The sequence below is a fragment of the Lepidothrix coronata genome, unplaced genomic scaffold, assembly GCF_001604755.1.
Source record: "Lepidothrix coronata isolate B3197 unplaced genomic scaffold, Lepidothrix_coronata-1.0 Scaffold54, whole genome shotgun sequence".
NCBI lineage: Eukaryota > Metazoa > Chordata > Aves > Passeriformes > Pipridae > Lepidothrix > Lepidothrix coronata.
The window spans coordinates 2,957,422-2,975,983 of record NW_016690234.1 but is presented as its reverse complement, the minus strand read 5'-3'; the positions used below and the strand labels follow the sequence as shown (position 1 = coordinate 2,975,983).

The 18,562-nt window shown below is 37.5% G+C and overlaps 1 protein-coding gene across 6 annotated transcripts in view; it reads right to left on the bottom strand.

The window, feature by feature from the left end:
- Positions 1–1,085: 1,085 nt before the first annotated feature.
- PHKB (phosphorylase kinase regulatory subunit beta) overlaps positions 1,086–18,562 on the bottom strand; it is a 67,949-nt gene continuing 50,472 nt past the window's right edge. For all 6 annotated transcript variants that reach the window (XM_017816224.1, XM_017816225.1, XM_017816227.1 and 3 more), the window contains 10 exons: positions 18,380–18,542; positions 17,453–17,534; positions 15,256–15,313; positions 13,406–13,496; positions 11,633–11,835; positions 8,844–8,978; positions 6,157–6,286; positions 5,658–5,765; positions 4,195–4,335; positions 1,086–1,924 (listed from right to left, as the gene is read on the bottom strand). In XM_017816224.1, the coding sequence (XP_017671713.1) occupies positions 1,787–1,924; positions 4,195–4,335; positions 5,658–5,765; positions 6,157–6,286; positions 8,844–8,978; positions 11,633–11,835; positions 13,406–13,496; positions 15,256–15,313; positions 17,453–17,534; positions 18,380–18,542 (1,249 nt within the window). In that variant the 3' untranslated portion in view covers positions 1,086–1,786. The remainder of the gene's footprint in view (positions 1,925–4,194; positions 4,336–5,657; positions 5,766–6,156; positions 6,287–8,843; positions 8,979–11,632; positions 11,836–13,405; positions 13,497–15,255; positions 15,314–17,452; positions 17,535–18,379; positions 18,543–18,562) is intronic.

Here is an 18,562-nt window from a genome sequence, read left to right as displayed (position 1 = left end):
TAGGTTTTGTAGATAAAGGACTGTTTCCTTTCAACAGGATTTACAGTTTGTAGACAAGAGTTATGTTGTATATTTGTATGAAATTGATATACATCAATTTCAAATAATATTTTTAAAACCTCTAGAAATAGATGTGTCTGCTACCCCTGTAATCACTGAGCCATGCCCAGCTCCAGAGCTGCAAGCAGTACTTAAAAAAAAAAAAGGGCAAGTGGAATTTACTGCAGTTGGTAACTCCTAGAACAGCAATGAAGTAAAAAATTGGAGGGTATGCTGGATTGCTGTTTAAGCTAGTGGCTCATTCAGTATTTTGCAGTGCTGGTAATGGAGGGTGCTGGTGAACTGTCACCTCCTGGCTGAGCCCCGGCCGTGCTGCGGCCCCACAGCTGCTCCTCGGGGCTGACACTGCAGGGCTGCTCCCTGCACTGAGCAACGGGGCTGCCTCTCCTGGACCTTCCTCCCTGTCCCCCCTGCCACCTCTCCACCATGCTTTGAACGATAAACAGATTACAGCAAGGAAGAGCAGTAGGACCACTCCTCTAATAGCCCAAAATCAGCTTTTTCGACCTTATTCATTCTCCACAGCACTTGAGAGAAGATTTAAGGGTTTAGTGCCATTATGTTTTGAGAAGGCTTGATGCTGTGAATTCTGAGGAGGTTCTGCACATCAGGGCAGTACTAACCACTGCCCAAGAGTATTCAAATAAATCCTCTTGTGCCCAGACTGTGTCTCCATCAGCTTTGCCCCTCTCTCTCTAAGTTAAACTACCTGCCTTTGACATCAATATGGCAACAACTGATTCACAGACAAGCTGGCACTGGTCATCATTAATTAGGAGGTCAAAAGTTGCCACTAAAGTCAACAGGAGTCTCTTTGCATGTCACTTAAAGTATTTTTATTGACAGGATTTTTTACAAGCATTTGCTTTTTATTATTTTCACCAAAATAAAGCATATTGCGTACAGTATTTTCACACATTTAGGAGATAAATAAGTGTATTTTGAATTTTTTAATGCAAAGATAGCATATGTAATAGAAACTTATTTCTTCATTGATGTTAATTTTAAATACAGCTTGTTTGCCCTTTTTTTTAATACAAACTTTTATCTTGTTACCATACATTTCCCTTGTTAACTTGCAGATGTTTAAACTACAGTTGGGAAACTGCAATGATATGTATTGCTAGAGATAAAAAGTTGCTCTATTAGGATGAAACCTGTATATCAAGTTACCAATAGGTAAATTAAAAAAAAAAACACCGTAAAAGAATGCTGTCAATTTAACTGATTCAGAAAACCTTGAATGAATAACAGCTCTTTAACCTTCAGCTACAATTCGTGTGTAAAATAGTAAGAAAATAATCCAATGTTTGTATTTCCATACTGACTGCTATGCATGTTAATTATGGTATTTTCTGAATTTCATTTAGAATTTACAATAAACTTGTTTGTAATTATAAATAAGTAGAGGTATAAAGACAAAAACTGCTTTTCTTTTGAAGTTAACCAGTACATTAAGTGCATAATTTAAGATCATAAATACATTCTTATTGAACTTAATCAATTATCATCGCACTAACTTCATGTGCTCAGTTACATGCTGCATAGTTGAGAAAGAAAAAAATTAGGTGGCACTTGGTATCTTTAATGGCACTTCTTTCAGCAAAGGATAATATGCATTTGTATTGCTAGCCAGGGTTACTCTTCAAAACAGTATTTTAATATATGCTTGAAAAATACATAGAACACTAAGTAAAGCAACAAATCCTTTTTGTGTTTCAAAGCTTCAGCTGATGGTACAGGGATCATCATTGTTTGGTTTCACTTCCCCTTCCAGCAATAAGGTGATCACAGCTTTACTCAAGTAGCTGCACGTTCCCTTCTTCCCAAGTGGGTTGGTGTTGTAGAAAGCAGTCATGTCATCCTGCAGGACAAGGAGAAGATGCTGCCATTAGTGCTGACTGTGGAAAGCAGCCAAACACAGGGTTACAAGAGGAACATCACAAATATGGCAGAAACACAAATGTGTTTTTTCGGAGTCTAAAGCTACAAAACAATTCTGCTCAATTTTCAGAAATCTCCCATTACACTTACCTTAGCATGTGCAGAACAGATTACTAAGATTTACTGCATCTACTTCTTCATTGAGTTTTCCACGACTATACAGATACCACCTTCTTAATATTTTTTTTAAATGTCATAGCTGTCAGAGAACAACTGCTCTCCTAAAACATGCAGCTGGATGCTGACTGTGGGACCTCACTGTGCTGCCACAGTACAAGTGTGAGCCAGAGCCTTGGGGGTACATGGAGGTACAACCCTGACTGAAGATTTATTCAGAAGGAAAAAAATCCAAGATCCAAACCACAGGTATCACATGAACTAACTCATTAATCAGTTCACCAAAATAGGTGTCCTTCACTCCACACCTGTTTTTCACAGTTAATGATGTTAAAACATCTGCTTATTCTCAAATTATATATTAGCTGCTATATAAAGGCTCAACACTTTAAATCGGGAAACTGGTTACTTTTATTAAATCAAGGGCAGAGATTGTGTGGTGCAAATATTAGACTGCTGAAGTTTTAAGGTGTGTTTGAAATTACTGGAGTAAATACTTTTGACATTTATTACATGTTAACAGGGAACTAGGAAGTATCAAAATATTTGCAAGTCGGTTTATGAAAGACCACAGTTCAGACAAATTAGGAGTTTTTAGCAGTGTTTTTTAGGAAACTTTGAGACAGAACATCGTAAGAACAATCCTAAATAGGATACAGTTAGCTGCCAGCAGGCATACACCTGGGAATATGGAGAGGGTAGATTCCAGAAAATTTACATGTAAGGAGCTGGAATTTACAACAACAACCTTAAACATACTATTCACAACTATAAATAGGGATTTCTTTCTAAGAGTCAAAAAGGCATCATTCTAAGTAGATCTGGCCTTGGGAAAAAAATCCCTCACTTCAATGGAAGCTAGGGCAGCACAGTAAAAACTGGGATTTGCATGGAATCTTTCTTTGTTTATAGCTATTGGGGATTTGCAGATTGTCACAAGAAGTCAGAGATCCAGTGTGGAGCTGGCACTTAATAGCCCTTTGTGTGGATTATGTGTGATTTTGTTATGGCCACAGAGTCATTACCCTCCAAAATGGGCCAAAAGAATTGTAATTTCAAGAAAATTGTGTTCTTGTATAAGCAAAGGCACTATGCAAAGTGACACGTTGCTGAGGCTGGATATGTGGCTTGCTTTTCAAACCTTATTACAAAAAACTAGTGGCAAAAGAGTGAACACTGAAACATTTGAAAGAATTCCTAAGGAGTGTATCCTTCCTCATCTTTTAAAGGAGCTAAATTCAGCAAGAGGAAGTGTTGTTGCATGTCAGTGTTATGAATCAATAATTCTTCAGAGCTAGCACAGATATTTTCAAATATATTGGGCACAATAAAATGCCAGACAGAGCGAGGAAGATCATCCTCAGCAGCACAGGGACTTGTCCCACTGCTTTATTTCTATTTCCTCCTTTAACCAGTTCAATAAACTTGGCTTTATCACAGAATTTCAGAGCTTTGAGGCACCAAAACTTGTAGTATATTTGAAGGTCTCTAAAGCATAAACCCTACACTTCTAGTGAAGCAAATATTAGAAGCATTTATTCATTCATTTGAATTTTAACCCTTAGACATCAAAAAGCTTGCTAGGTCATGAATGCAACTCCAGCACAAAAATCAGTAACTAGGAACAGTTTTGGATTTCAAGTTCTTACATTAATATAGTCAATAAGAGTTCTTTGGTTACTAAATTTTTCTTAGTATCTGATCTTAAATCCACACTTCCATGCTGAGCTTTAGGTTTTTTATTTTCTTATTTTTAACTCTTTTCTGTTCTAGTGTCCCTCTTAATTAATTCTGTCCCCTTTAATAAGCAACTTTCCCAGCTAAACACAGACTCCCATGAGTGTTCTCCCTGCCCTAAAATTTTGAATTTACAATTCAGCAACAAAGTGTACCTCTTTCATCTCTGCTTTACAGGCTCTTTGCAGGCTTAGGCAGCACTTGGGTATACTAATTTCTTATTTGTGTTCCATTCTGAACTCCTATCAATTGTTATTTACTCTGAACTGCACAGAATTAGCATTTATAACTTCAGTAAGAATGGTAAATTCTGTAAGACAGCAATATTTTACTCACTTGATTTTCAGCTCCCTTTGAACTGCTCTGATCTTTCTGAAAGTCATGAAATGCTTCTTGCACCACTTTGTCCAAGTCCACTTTGTCTTGGAACTCTAGCTCAGGATTTCTCTCCAAAATAACAGATATAACCATCAGCAACTAGAAGGCAGAAAAAGACTGTAAGACTTTAAATTTGATTTTTTAAAATTCAGGTTACATAACAGCACTGCTGGTAATTGCATATGCCTCTTTGAAGCAGGAAGCCATTTAATAATGGCACAGGTAATAGTGCACAGATAATAGAATTCTGACTTTGATAAAAGAATCACTGGAAAAGCAGGCTTTCATGAAAGGTTACAATTGCTGGTGACTACCTAGTTAAGGGCACTGTGTAACTGATTGACAATAACATCTAACTTGGCTGGGAGCCAGGGAAGTTATTTTCCATTTTATTCAGTTCACTGTGTGGCTGCACAAATGCTGGTGCTCAAACAATGGAGAGGGCGAAAAGCAGCAAACACTGAACCTCAGCATTTGGTATTTTGTGGCATAATTACAGATTATATGTCATACTTTGACAAAGTTTATAAAAACCAAGGTCCATAAACATCAATAAAGTCTCAGGTCTTCAGAGTTTACATTTCTTACATCTGAAAGAGGTTTAAAATAGGAAGGTGAGTATGACAAGTGTCCTGTTGAAATATCTACAAGTGGGCAGTGGAGTCTGTACTGGCCATGTTTGGTTTGGTAATTTTGGTATCTTTTAGCAAAAACTGGGGATGTTCCAACCACCAGCCTGACCATTAGTTGTGAGCCAGAAGGGAGAGGGATTTGATTTTCCTGTGGAGCAATACTCAAGCACCAGGGGCACATACCTGGGGACTAACAGTGAGTGCTGCTGACAACACCAGTGTCAGCTACCAATGGTACAGGTGCTCTTGGTCTGCTCCAAAAGCAAACATTATGTGCAGTGGTGGGGAGGGAGTTTAAACAGCCTCTTGCTTTACTGTTTGGTACAGGAACATGAGGAAATGGGAAGTTATTTGATTCATTAATATAAAGCAACTTATTAGAGCAGCCTCAGCAAAAATGAAAAGAAGAATCCTTTGGAAGGCAAACAGATTATTTTAGAGCAGTTTTGGCTAGACCTAGAAAATTGTTAGGAAAAGGCATGGGCTAGGGACTTGAAGGAAAGATACTTTGGAATTACTCCTTATTAGTTTTTACCTCCTGTGACCTAATTGCATTGGTACTGTCATTAATATTTTGTAGAGGGGAAGAACATTTAGAACTTGGTATATTCTGAATATGTTAACAGGAACCTGTTTAATCATAAACAATCTACGGAGAAACCACTGAAGCAAGTTTTAAATTTAAATTGCTAATTCTCGAGATATTTGAGTCTGGGTTATTTTTTTTTTCCTTCAGGCTGTAACACACTCATGCATATTATAAAATTTCATTAATTGTTGGCCACAGACCTCTACAATAATTTGCCTGTATTGTGGCTGGTCGATGTTTTGCAGCATATCTTCAACCAGAAGGGAAAAATTCATTTCATACATCGTCATATCCGATAAGGTTGGTTGCTGAAAGATAAATAATACTGTTACTCAAAGACCATATGCATTAAATCAAACCCACCCCCAGGTAGGGCCTGTTTGCTTGTTGAATCCTACTCAACAAAGAAATATGACCACTGTAGGATCAAAAAGGGAGCAGATTTCAGAGTCCATGATTTGGAAAGAGTTTTCTAGATTTATGCTTTTATCAATGTGCATTAATAGAAATACTTGGCTTCCATTCTATTCTAACTGTATTTTACTCCCCCCCTCCAAAAAAGAACTTGAAAACACTTTTCTGTTTTTCAGTTACAACAGGAACAAGTAAAACACCATGACATAAAATAAACATTAATGACAGAATAATTCACCATTTTCAGGTAGAACAGAAATAACTGAGCATCTCTGCTGATTTTACCTGTGGTAGGAATCTCCCTGCCACTATCAAACCATTGGGGGTCCTCTCGAGGATCTGCCACACCCGATCATAGAACCCGGCCGGAGTTCGGTTGAGGGAACCATCAATCTGCCTCCTGTTCAGCCAGCTCCTGGGGGCAGACAGGGGGAAACCTCATGTGAAAACCTCTTACAGATGCACAGCAAAGCCACGTTCTGTGCTGTGAGCCAGTAAGGTGAGCAGTGACATCAAATACATCTCAATATGCACATGCAGTACATGCGCTTTCAGGTGAGGGTCACTCCAAACAAACACAATAAAGATGCTCAGCCTGCAGAGATCAGAATGTTATTCTTAGGTGTGTGTTTGTTTTATGTAACTGGAGAAAAAGAATTAACTGTGAAATCTATCCAGCGTAGTCCAGTAACAGCAGCAGATCGAATTCATCACGAGTAATCACATTAGAAGAACGTATTTCAGCAGAAATTTTTGCTGAAAGGTAAAAATTGCTGAAGGTAGGGTTTTTTTCTGGTGGTGTGTAGAAAACAAGTGGCCTGTAAATTTAGAAAATTCAACAGAATGGTTTTGTTGAACTAAAGCTTTGAACAAACTGAGTTACATTCGCCATAAATCACAAATCTTGTTTGTCTCCAGAAGCGTACTGTCCACACCCTCTTTCACTTACATCCATCAAGTCTGGAATTTATTTTTCCTATTTTTTTCTTCACAATATTATTACAGCAACGGGGCTTTAGCCACAGAGTTTGAGACATCAGCAATGTGTCACTTTACTGCCAAAAACTTGTGTCTACTATGATAGATCCATCTTACTCTCTGTACAGCTCTATCCTTGGATTAGGACAAGAAAACTTCCATAAAAGCAGAAAGACCAGTGGTGGTAGAAATAAGAGGTTGTTTTCTTGATTCAAAGAAAGAAGCATTTGAAGATGTCAAAAATACTCTGACCTATACATATTACCCTGGCAAGGAAGACAGTCTTGTAAACTGAAAAAGCAAAATTAGTTTTACAACTATTTGGACAATTAAAAGAACAATGCTTCATTTAAAAAAAGGTTACCTGCAATCTTGTAACCTACATAAATAGATTCAAAGTATCTATGGAGTCTGCACTCTGTTGGTGAGATATGTAATATATGCATCTACATGGTATCATATCCTGGAGCCCAGTGTAAGAGGTAGGAAAATTGCAAAAATTTTACCCTCTGTGAAAACTTGGAGAGAGGTTGGTGGTGGAGGGACTGGTTGGGGAGGTAAATAGACCATTAGCCCTTCCTTTATGACAAATTAACTGGCAGCAAGATATGGTGTCACACTAGAAGAGATTTTTTTTCTAAAGATCACAAGAGTAGGAAAAACTGTCACCGAAAAAAAAAAGGCAAGGAGACAGTGTTCTGTAGTTCCTGGCAGGAAGAGAACTTCTAAAAACGAGTCACTAATGGGCAAGGAAAAACAAGTTCTAATTCTGTACAGGAAGAAGTTAAAGATAGGAAGTTTTGAAGGATATGCTGGCAAGCTTTTGTACTCAGATAAGCCCCAAAAAGAATCCTCATCCTCAGAAAATCCATCTGAGTGCTCTTTACTGACCTATCTATCCTGTGCTACAGGAATCAAAGGCAGAAGCTGCTGTGGCAATTCAGGTAAGATCTCTAATGATGGATGGTGCTTGAAATGCTTACTGTGATTGACCAAATTGTTTCCTAAATAGCCTAATACATAATGGAAAAAGCTGCAAAGAGAGACTAGGGGTTGTTCTGCTACAGTTTTAGGGGAATAATGTCAGCATTAACGTGAGTAGAGAGAGCAACTGAACAAGAATTTAAATAAACACAACCAAGACACTGAAAAGCACATGGGAGATATAGTACATGGCCAGTTGGACTGAGAGATGAGACACCAATTTAAGGAACTTGTTTCTCAGGCATTACAGATTGGGGAAAAAAACAGGTGTGTTCTGAATGAAGCACAAGTAATAGGATGTGTTGTGCATTTCCTCTTTGTTGAGAGATAAGGCCATCATCCATTCAGTCAAGGACTATGGAAATTATCAGCTGTATTATGTGCCAAAGATTAATCTAACTTAACTTGAAGTAAAACCAAAAGGAAGAGTTTTGACTTCACTCTTATCAATACAGTTCAGTGGAAATATTGTAATCTTAACTTTTGTCTTGCATACTTTGTATCACAGTGAATGCTCTTTTTGGCAGCTGGTTACAGCTTGGAGAAAAGATGGCAAGTTTCAGGCAGTACCACTCTCTCAAGAATTCTAGAGAACATCTGTTCTTAATTCATTTAATAACCCAGAAGAAAGAGGGCACTGAACAGCAGACAAACTGTTCTTACAAGCTACTTAAGTAGAGGTTATTGGGTAATTTTTGGCTCCTTTCCCCACGTCAAAGAATGTAATGCTTCATTTTACAGTAGACAGATCTCTTTTCTGTGGCAGTAAAGAGAATTCCACAAAGATAAAGCTGAAAAAGGAACATGCAATATAAAAGAAACAATTGTGGAACCTGGACACATACGAAAGAATGAAAAAGTGCATTTTCCTACTTTTCCTTAAATAAGCATATTACTGATTACAGATGCCTGGTGATTTCAGGGGTGTGCAAAGCAGTTCAGAAACTAAATTCACTTGAACAGTGGATTATGAATGAAAACAGGTGCCACAAACCCCCCCATCTCATTACCTGCCCGACTGCTGTGGCTGAAGGACATCCAGCAGAAGCTGCTTCACTTCACTAGGGGACATCTGGTACAAGTCCTTGGCTGGCATATCCCCAGCACGGATTTTCAATTCGTATTTCATAGCATGAATAATCCATCTGAAGCAATGGAAGGAATATATTTACTAATTAAATACAAAGTTTCCAAATATGAAAAATTAGTCTAATAAAATAGCTCATAAGAATTCCACATGATCCTTCTATTTAGCTGTCAGGACATGCATAAAATATCAGACTCTACTACTCGTACTGTTTGATTGGAACATGATATGAACTGAAAGGGATAATGCATATATTTTAAGAAATGTGTTGTGGAGCGTGCTTTCCATAGAAAAATTTGATTTGACTACAAAAAATTGATTGCAATTGACTACTAAAAAAATTGACTGCAAAAAATTGATTTGACTTCATGCCCTACGTCCCATGTTCATTAAGACAAACATTTACCTGGCTTTTGATGTTAAAATTCTTATTCAAAATTAGGCTCTGACAATATATGCATTTTGCCGAAGAGTTTTAAAAAGCCATTAAAATGACAAGATTTTACTTTTAAAAATACTTCAGGGCTTATTTATACTTTTAGCCTTTGAAACTCCTTTTTGCAGTCTGTCACACTTTCTTCTGCTACTCCCTTTTGAAAAAATGTGATTCAATAAGAATATGGCAGCAGTGAAGATTTTTAGCCTTAGGTATCAGAGAGGGAGACCTTGGCAAAGTATTGAAGGAAAATGCTGAGTTTTATTCTGCACATTATGTAAAACTAGTGCTACAGCCTCCAATTCAATATCAAAAGATGAAATAATGTATAGAGACATTTGAAGCCAAATAACTGAGCACAGAGCTCAGTCTCTTACCATCTACACTGGATCAGTTCAAGCAGGTATTACTAACAAAAGGAAAAAGAAACTTAACTAGTTTGTCTTCAAACAGTCCATCATATAACACCTGATCAAGTCTGGGCTACATCCAAGAGCCTTTCTGTGATTATCCCAAAATGCAGCATATTCTTAAGGGAGCTACATTGTCATCAGTCACATTCCACGGTCACTTAATTATTCAGCCAACAAGGTGCAGAATGTGTTTATGTAAGTCAAGTCACAATCTTTTCTAAAAAATTCTTAGTAACTACAGGCAATGAGGAAATGTCCAGCCAGCTGGTCCAATGTTGCTTTAAATTTGATGTTTCCAAGGCCATGCATTGCAGGTGCAAGACACCAGAGAAGATTAGGCAACATGGACATACTACATTATGCAGAACATACTACTTTCATTTATTTCAGCAGGGGAATAGTGTCCTTCTCTTGTTATTAAGATTAAAAACACAACTGGCTCTGGAATCTGTCCTTTCCTCACTGATGACTCAAATGTGCCTGTGTGTAAGTCCCTCACTAGTATTTTCTCTTTGCAATGGCCTGCAAACCATAGCAAAGTCAAGACTGGACCTTCTACTGAGCTCTTCACTGATAAGAGAAGGGTAGAAGTCATAGGTTGGGAGTTTTTACAGTAATAGGCCTGTCAGTAACTTGATCTATTTCAACATGAAACCCTGAAAGCAAATCAATAACAAGACACTAAATCAAATCATTACCAAACTGGAATGGCATTTCTGTGAGAAGGTTAATTTTGCTCACTGAAGTGGGTGATAACACTGAAATAAAGGAAATTGAATCTCTAGCATTAACCTTGGAAGAAAGAAAAAAAAAATTGCAAAAAGGACTAGATACAGGGAATAAGGAGGGGGAGGAAAGAAGAGTAACATGGATCTGTAGAGGGGACAGAAAAGCATTTCAGTGCCAAAGAATAGATGTGTTCCAGTCAAATCTAATACAGGCATTTGAAAAATTTTTGATTTTATGATGACTAGAATGTACTGCTAAAGTGGAAATATGAATTTTGTCTGCCTGAAAAAAGGCTGCTGGTATCTACCTCCAGTGCTAAAATGCTGTATTTTTCTCTATGGAAAAAAAAATATGGAAGATGGAACACTTAAGTTCTGATTTTTAAAGCATGCTCACTAATTCTGTATATCTCAGTAGCACCTGGCCTCTTCAAAGAAGTGCTTATTCAAATGCATGTCTCTTCCTAAATGTGAAAAATAATTCACTCCTGTAGATAGCAGAGTAAATACAGATACCATGGAATATGACAATGCTCCAGCACAGACTATTTGTAGGTCACCTTGTCAACAAACAGAACAACCCACTAGGTAAATGATGTTTTAAACTTGATTCAGCTTTGTGGTTCCTGGCTCAGACAAACCTATTCAGTATAGAACTGGACAACTAGGCAGCTGATGAACAGTCAAGAAGTGTTGTATGTTGTCTGCACTAGGGATACTGTTCAGCTGGGGAGTGAGGGTATTTGGTTTGAGGTGGTTTTGAAGAACAAAATTAATTTTCAGCAAGAGAATCCCACAGCATCCAACCCCACTAAGGCCCATTGTTACAGGGATCCAGCTTCAAAAAATCCTCTAGTTCACCATATCAGCAGTAGGAATGCTCCAAATGGACCATTACAAGGACTGCCCCTCCTCCACTTTACACTATTGACTGCCAAATTTGAGAATAGTTGTGCACCTGTTTTTGGCAAACTAATTTAAAGCAGGCTTCCTAAAACTGAAGTATACAAGTTCTGCTGCATCATCTTACATAAACCATTTCTGCAATGTAGCAACCATCTGCATACATCTGAAGCATGTATGCTCTTCTGCAATACCAGTAGTAATAAAGAACAATATGAGATACTTTACTGACCCAATCCGTATCTTCAGCATGCCCCTGAACAGCTCAGGTGAATTTGAGATGATCCAGCCAATATGTATGACAAGTTCCTGCTGAACTACGGCTTCTCTTTCATCTTGTAAATGGCATTTTTCATAGATTATGTTCTTAATCACTGCTGGGGATAAGGGGTTAGAAATAACAACTTCCTCCTGGCCAAAAGCTCCAAGTGTCACCTACAGTATTGAAAACAATTCAGAAGATACAGACAGGAGTAAAAGCACTGGAGAAGCAATTCAGAAATTCAACTTCATCAACTCTGCTTTGCTTGTTAAAATTGCACAATACAAAAATAATTTTTTGTCAATGGCTGATGCTTGTTAATACTGTTAATTGGATGCTATTGAAGTAATAAACTTCACTAAAGACGACAATAAATATGGAATATATTTTTCTAAATTAAAATAAAAGTGCTTTGGTTATAATCATAACTGTAACATTAGGTCTAGACAGTATGTCATTTCATACATTTCAGCTGTGAAGCTCACTTTAAATTCAAAATCAAATTTATAGTTTTGGTTTTTTAGTTCTAATAGCATCCTAATAGTTACAGCCTTCATTTTAAGAAAACATATTGCTGCTACCGGATTGTTTAACCACAAAAAAGGAATTTTGTCGGAATTTGGGTTTGTTTTTAACCTGCTGTCAGTAAAACAGCAACACTAGTTTTTCTCCTATAATAAAGACCATTGTTATAAAGTGATCAATGAAGAAAAGTTAGGTTAAAAAGTTGCAAATAGCCTCAAATCATGCTGCACGCAGGGGCAGTTTCCTCTACAGCTGTGGAGCGCCAGAAGCACAAACCTAAACCTCAGTCTGGAGTAGGACAAAGACAAATTTGTCACAACAACATTCCATGTAAGCAAGTATACACATACACATACTTAATACAAAAATACATAAATATTCAATTAGCATTATTTGGAAGCAGCTATTCATGAACTTAATTAAAATTTGTGCTGGGGAAAAAAAAAAAATCCTCCTTAGGAAAGGAAGAAACGCTGTTGATTAAACTTTGTTGAAACAGAATACTAAAATCCTGAAAGACCTTTTGCTCAGCTGCCACCCACGTGTTGTCTTATGTTCAATTACAGAGGATGGCTACATTTTCATTAAAGAAGTCTTTCAAAACTTTTGTGAAATAAGAGAATATATATATATATAAATTTTAGAAAGGTTTGGGTGAGAAGGGACCTTAATCTGCTCCAAGCCCCATGCAACCTGGCCTTGAATACTCCCAGGGATGGGGCAGCCACAGCTTCTCTGGGCAACCTGTGCCAGGGCCTCACCACCCTCACAGTGAAGAATTTCTTCATATCTCATCTAAACCTACCCTATCTCATTTTGAAGCCATTCCCCCTTATCCTGTCTCTGCATGTTCTTGTCAAAAGTCCCTCTCCAGCTCTACTGGAGCCCCTTTTGGCAATGGAAGGGGTTCTAAGGTCTCCCCAGAGACCTTAAACCTAAAGAGTTTCATGCAAATCATGCCTTTTCCACTCTTACCCAAATGCTGAACTGTCTTTTCAGTCCCATTCTGTCACTGATCAGAAATAGAATTATTAGCCAATTCCATATGCAATTATTAAATATATCTTCATTTTCTCTGGATTTTTCTTCTTCAGTAAAGATTTTTTAAGCCATTGGGGACTTTTAAAAGAAGCATCAGAGGCCTTCAAAATTAAAAAGTCATTTGTTTAGTTTCTCTGTTATCATTCCTTAATACATTTCTGAGGAGCAAAGACTTACCTGCTTGCCCTGAACTAAAACATTAGTAATAGATGGCGCAAGGCTGTCCACTAGTTTACCTAAAAGACTTGCTGCGAAGCGCACAACAGACCTGAGGGCAGAAAACAGAGCAATCCCACTCATATCACAAGCTAGTTTAATGAATTCATATAGCAGTTTAATGTCTGCCACAGCAGAGATCTCAAAACTAACTCAGTGAATACATCATTATTTATAAAGTGGAATTTGGATCAGATTTTATGTACTCTTCTACGGATTTTCATTTTTTAGTCTAGATATAGGTTAATGGATCAATAATATATCTCGTTAGAACTCATTAAACTGCCGGCTCCATAAAAAGCTTCTCGTTCTCTTCTCAGCAGCATCTTGAAAACAGACAGGTAGGAGATGCCAGCTCCTCTTTTAAGACATTTTCATCATTTTGCAAGATAAATAGACTAAAAAATTACCAAGGTTAAGGAAGAGTCAGAAAGATTTTGCAAGAGAAAGTACAACACGTAACACCAAGGCTTTGTTGTGTGTTCCATGCTGAGGTAACATTTTGCATGTGTAACATGAAAAGAAGAGACCTGTGTAACCTGCTAGGCTCAAAACAAGCTGCAACTTCTAAGAAAAACATTTTTCCATATATCCAGTTGATGGCTAAAGATACGAATACTTTTAATAATAATTTCCCGACAAAATACAAACCTAACAGGCCTGTAATTGAGCTTTTCTAGCACAGGTTTTGAGGCTACTAAGAATCATTTATTCACAGAGTTAAGGAACAAATTGTAATATCCTATAGTGTTAGTAAAAGCTCAAACAGTTGATGCTGATTCCTGTGAAAACTGCTACACACTTCTTAAGGTCAAGAGCAAAGCATTTAAAAATGCATTAGCTGATACTATCAAAATGCAAATAAGCAAAAAAATAATCTCACAGAGCTGCACTTCAGCTTTCTGGGCACTTTACCTGTTTCCCATGTACCAGTAAAGTAGTAATATGTGGGGTTATAGAAGAAGAAAATTTCTGTGCAAATGCAGCACTGTAGCGCAACACCAACCTATATGTATGTCACATGGCAATCATGGAAGAGAAATGAAAAATAGTTTACATATTTTGTTTCTAAAAATACTTTTGATTTTAATTATTTACAAAAAAATACCACCAAGGTATTTTGGTTCTACCTCATTATTGGCAAAGGCCCGTTTAACTGTATGAAGAGACCAAAAAAAAAAGAAAAACAGTTTTATATTTACAGACTGCTCTGTTAGGAGTAGTTACAGAGTGAGAGAACAGAGTTCAAGACAGGCTCAACTCATTTCTTTGATAAAAATAAATTAAATTTCTACTGAGCTTTAGTGCAAAGAAATTATTAATAAACAACATGTAAATATCAACCTGTTTGCTAAAACCTTTCAAAGTTATTGTGACAAAGTAAGGCTCAAAGCAAATTAATTCAGGGCAATAAATCTGTATTGTATCAGTTTAACTGATTTATATCTGATCAGCAGCCTTGCTACAGAAAGCTATTGATAATATTTTATCATGCCCTGTAAGAAGTAAGAATATTAGTAATTTTTTCTCATTATTTCAATTTAATGAGAATTGTACATCGGCAGTTTTGCACTCAGTGCAAAACCAGCCTATCACTTTTCTATTTTAGAAGATGACAGTAAGAAGACATTTGTTAATTTTTTAAAGCATATTAAACCAGATCTTCAGCTGCCATGCACCAACATCATTTTGTCAGTAAAGCTGTCATTTTTCCCCCTTTAAGTGTGTAAGGATCCAGCCTTACTTTCTATAAACACATTAGGACAAAAAACCAGTGTAAAACATAAGGAACATGATATGTGTATACAAACCAGAGCTTTCTGCTGCCAGCTCGTCTATAGATTCTTTCAATATGCTCAGCAACAGTACCTAAATGCATTTAACAAAAAACAAACAAACAAACAAACAAACAGAAAAAAACCAAACAAAACATAAGCAAAAAAAATGCACAGGTTTTCATTTAATAGTAATAAGTTAATTTTATGAGATCAGTTAATTCTGAATCTGCTTTAGTAAAGCACTTTTTTATTATGCTTAACATCTAAAATTTAGATGCAATCAAGCCCCCTGTCTCCCAGCATATGTTGTTATGCAAGAAGCCAAACCAGATTTCAGCTGAATTTGCTGCTTATGATATAGAGATGCTCATGATATCACCCATTCTTGCTATATATTGGGGAAAATTAATCTACATGCAGATTTGGCCTATAAAAGGTACATCCCATCATAAGGTACATACTCAAACTGCAGAACCCAAGGTTCTGCTTCTCTTTTTAGATTTAGGTTTTATTGACTGTGTGATTATTTAATGTCAGTCTCAGTAGTCTCCAGTCGTAGGATGCAGGGAACTTTCAGTCAGTGACTCAGACTGTTTAATACAAAGTGCATATTAAAAAGGTTATCATCACGCACCATTTCATGTGGGATGGCACAAAAAGGTCTCTACAAGTTAGTTCTGAACAGTCAGAGGCACAACAGCCTCTGACCTTTTTTTTTTTTACATAGATGATTTCAACAGAGTGATCCAATAGTCATTAAGTGGTAATGTTGGTTGCTTACAGAGGTTAGGAAATCTGCCTTGAGATTTTTCTAGAGCAAAGAACACAACCTACAAAGGTCTAAAAGAAAGCTCCTGAGGCTCTCAAAACCTGATGACAGTCCAGGTAACCGGCAGAAAAGCTACATGGGCCTAATGTGCAGATTCCAATCACAACCTGCAACAATACACTGGGCGTCAGCCAATGAATTTTATTCCACTTGACATTGTTTTCCAGTACTGAGTGCAGTTTTGGGCCCCACAACATAAGAAAGATACTAAAAAGTGCCCAAAGAAGAGATCCAAAGGCTTTCCCTTGCGGGGAAGCCGTGTGAGGAGCGGCTGAGGGCACTTGGTCTGTTCAGCTGGAGGAGGCTGAGGGGAGACCTCATTGCAGGGACAACTTCCTCAGGAGGGCAAGAGGAGGGGCAGACACCGATCTCTGCTCTGTGGGGACCGGGGACAGGACTCCAGGGAATGGCCTGAAGCTGAGTCAGGGTAGGTTTAGGTTGGATATTAGGAAAAGGTTCTTCCCCCAGAGGGTGGTTGGTCACTGAACAGGCTCCCCAGGGCAGTGGGCACAGCACCAGCCCGACAGCTCAAGGAGCATTTGGACAATGCTCTCAGGCACAGGGTGGGATTCTTGGGGTGTCCTGTGAAGGGCTGGGAGCTGGACTTTGATGAACTTTGTGAGTCCCTTCCAACTCAGGATATTCCATGATTCTATGACATTTTTAATATAGCAATACAGATATAATATATGCTTATGTCAAAATGACAACTCTTCATCACAAGACTCAGCTGACACCAAAATTAAGAAGGAAGGCTCAATAACACGAGGTGCTAAGTCACTCCTTGGTGAATAAGTAAGAGAATATTATTTGATCTGAACATTCCTCTTTTTCTGAGGAGTATTCTCATATACAAAGACAGCTAATAAGCAGTCTTTGAAAAAAACAAAACACCAAAACTTGCAGCACAAAGGCCACAAGCCTCAGTAGCCTTCTGAGAATTATTTTACAGGAATTTAAATCCTGTGCTCTAAATACAAAGCTATAATAAAAAATTAGAGTAGGTTTCACAGATACACTGAAGTCAGATTACATCAAAGTAGAATAAAAATTAAGTATAAAGATTCATATATTTCATACTGTTACAGACATACAGCCTTGTCTTAAGTTTGAGTTTTCTACACAAGGTCAGATCCTCTATTTTTTTAATCTATGCACAGAAAATTACAACTAGATAGAGCACTGGCCTACAAACAATCTAAAAGAGTTCATACATTCAGCAGCTCATTCCCCACCACGCTATGAATTTGCATGTCCCATTTAGTGCAGAAATTGCTTTAAATGGCAGAGAAAACAGCTACACAACTGCTGGCATGCACAGCTATTATTCATGTTCATTGCAACCAAACATACATCTGCTTCCTCAAATACTCTGAATAGTCAAATGAAAGAAGCTCTTACCTTCCTTGGTGATAAAATTCGGTCCTTCCCTTTTAAGCAATATACTCGAGAGTAACGCTTGACTTGCTAGGCAATTGCAGTCCTTAAAAAAGAAAAAAACCAGCAACAACAAAAACCACAAATAGCCTTCAGATTTTCAGTGAAGCAAAACCAGAACAGCTATTAAAAATTTCAAGTGCAGCCAAAGGGCCTTTTTTTTTTTTTAATTTAGGAAAAAGTCTACAAATGTTGTTTTTAAGGGGATTTCACAACTATTTCATACACTATGTGTGCTGTATCCTTGTCACTGCTGCTTGCAGAGGCTTCTCTGTGCTTCATATTAAGTTGTGATAATTTGACCTTGGAAATGTTTCCTGACTTTTCTTTCTCAGGTCCTTTCATTTACAGCAGAAATGCTTGTAATGACATAGGGAACCAAGCAGAATACTTTGTGGTTTCGTACCAAACACTAGATCTAAAACAGATATTGGTAGTTTTCCTCTATATACAGGAAAAATGCCAGATGGGAACTTTCTCTTGGTGTCATTAGAAAGTTCCCAGTCCATCCAAGTGAATACCCACTACTCAAGCCTTTTGAATTTCAGTTTGTGAATAAAGTATCTATTCCTAAGACACAAAACAAATGGGTCCCCTTCTAAGTGGTCATTTAGGACCAAAGATGATTGGGGTAGCTGGGACAACTGACAGGCAGCAGTTACAGCAGGAAGGGCCAGAGGGTTCTGTGATGCTAAAATGAAGGACTGTAAAGAGGAAGATTCTCCGAGTATGAAGAGGAACATCACACATTTTATGTTATTAGCTGCATTATTAACACTGACCATGACACTAATGCTGACCTAAGTAGGCTGCTCTTAAAGAGAATATCGACACAGAATTTCTTATTTCATGGGAACGAAGTTACACCGTATTTTTATCAAGTTTTCTTACATTAAGTTTCTGCAGGATCTCATATGTTGACTTGTTTTTCCAGTCATTAATATTTACATCTGGTTGCTGCTCAAGTTCAGAAGCATTTGGAGTACTAGACTGTCTCTTGACTTTTGAATGTTTTGGGAGATCCAACTCCTCCAAACTCTTGAATACAGGAGCCCTGAAAAATAAATATTTCAT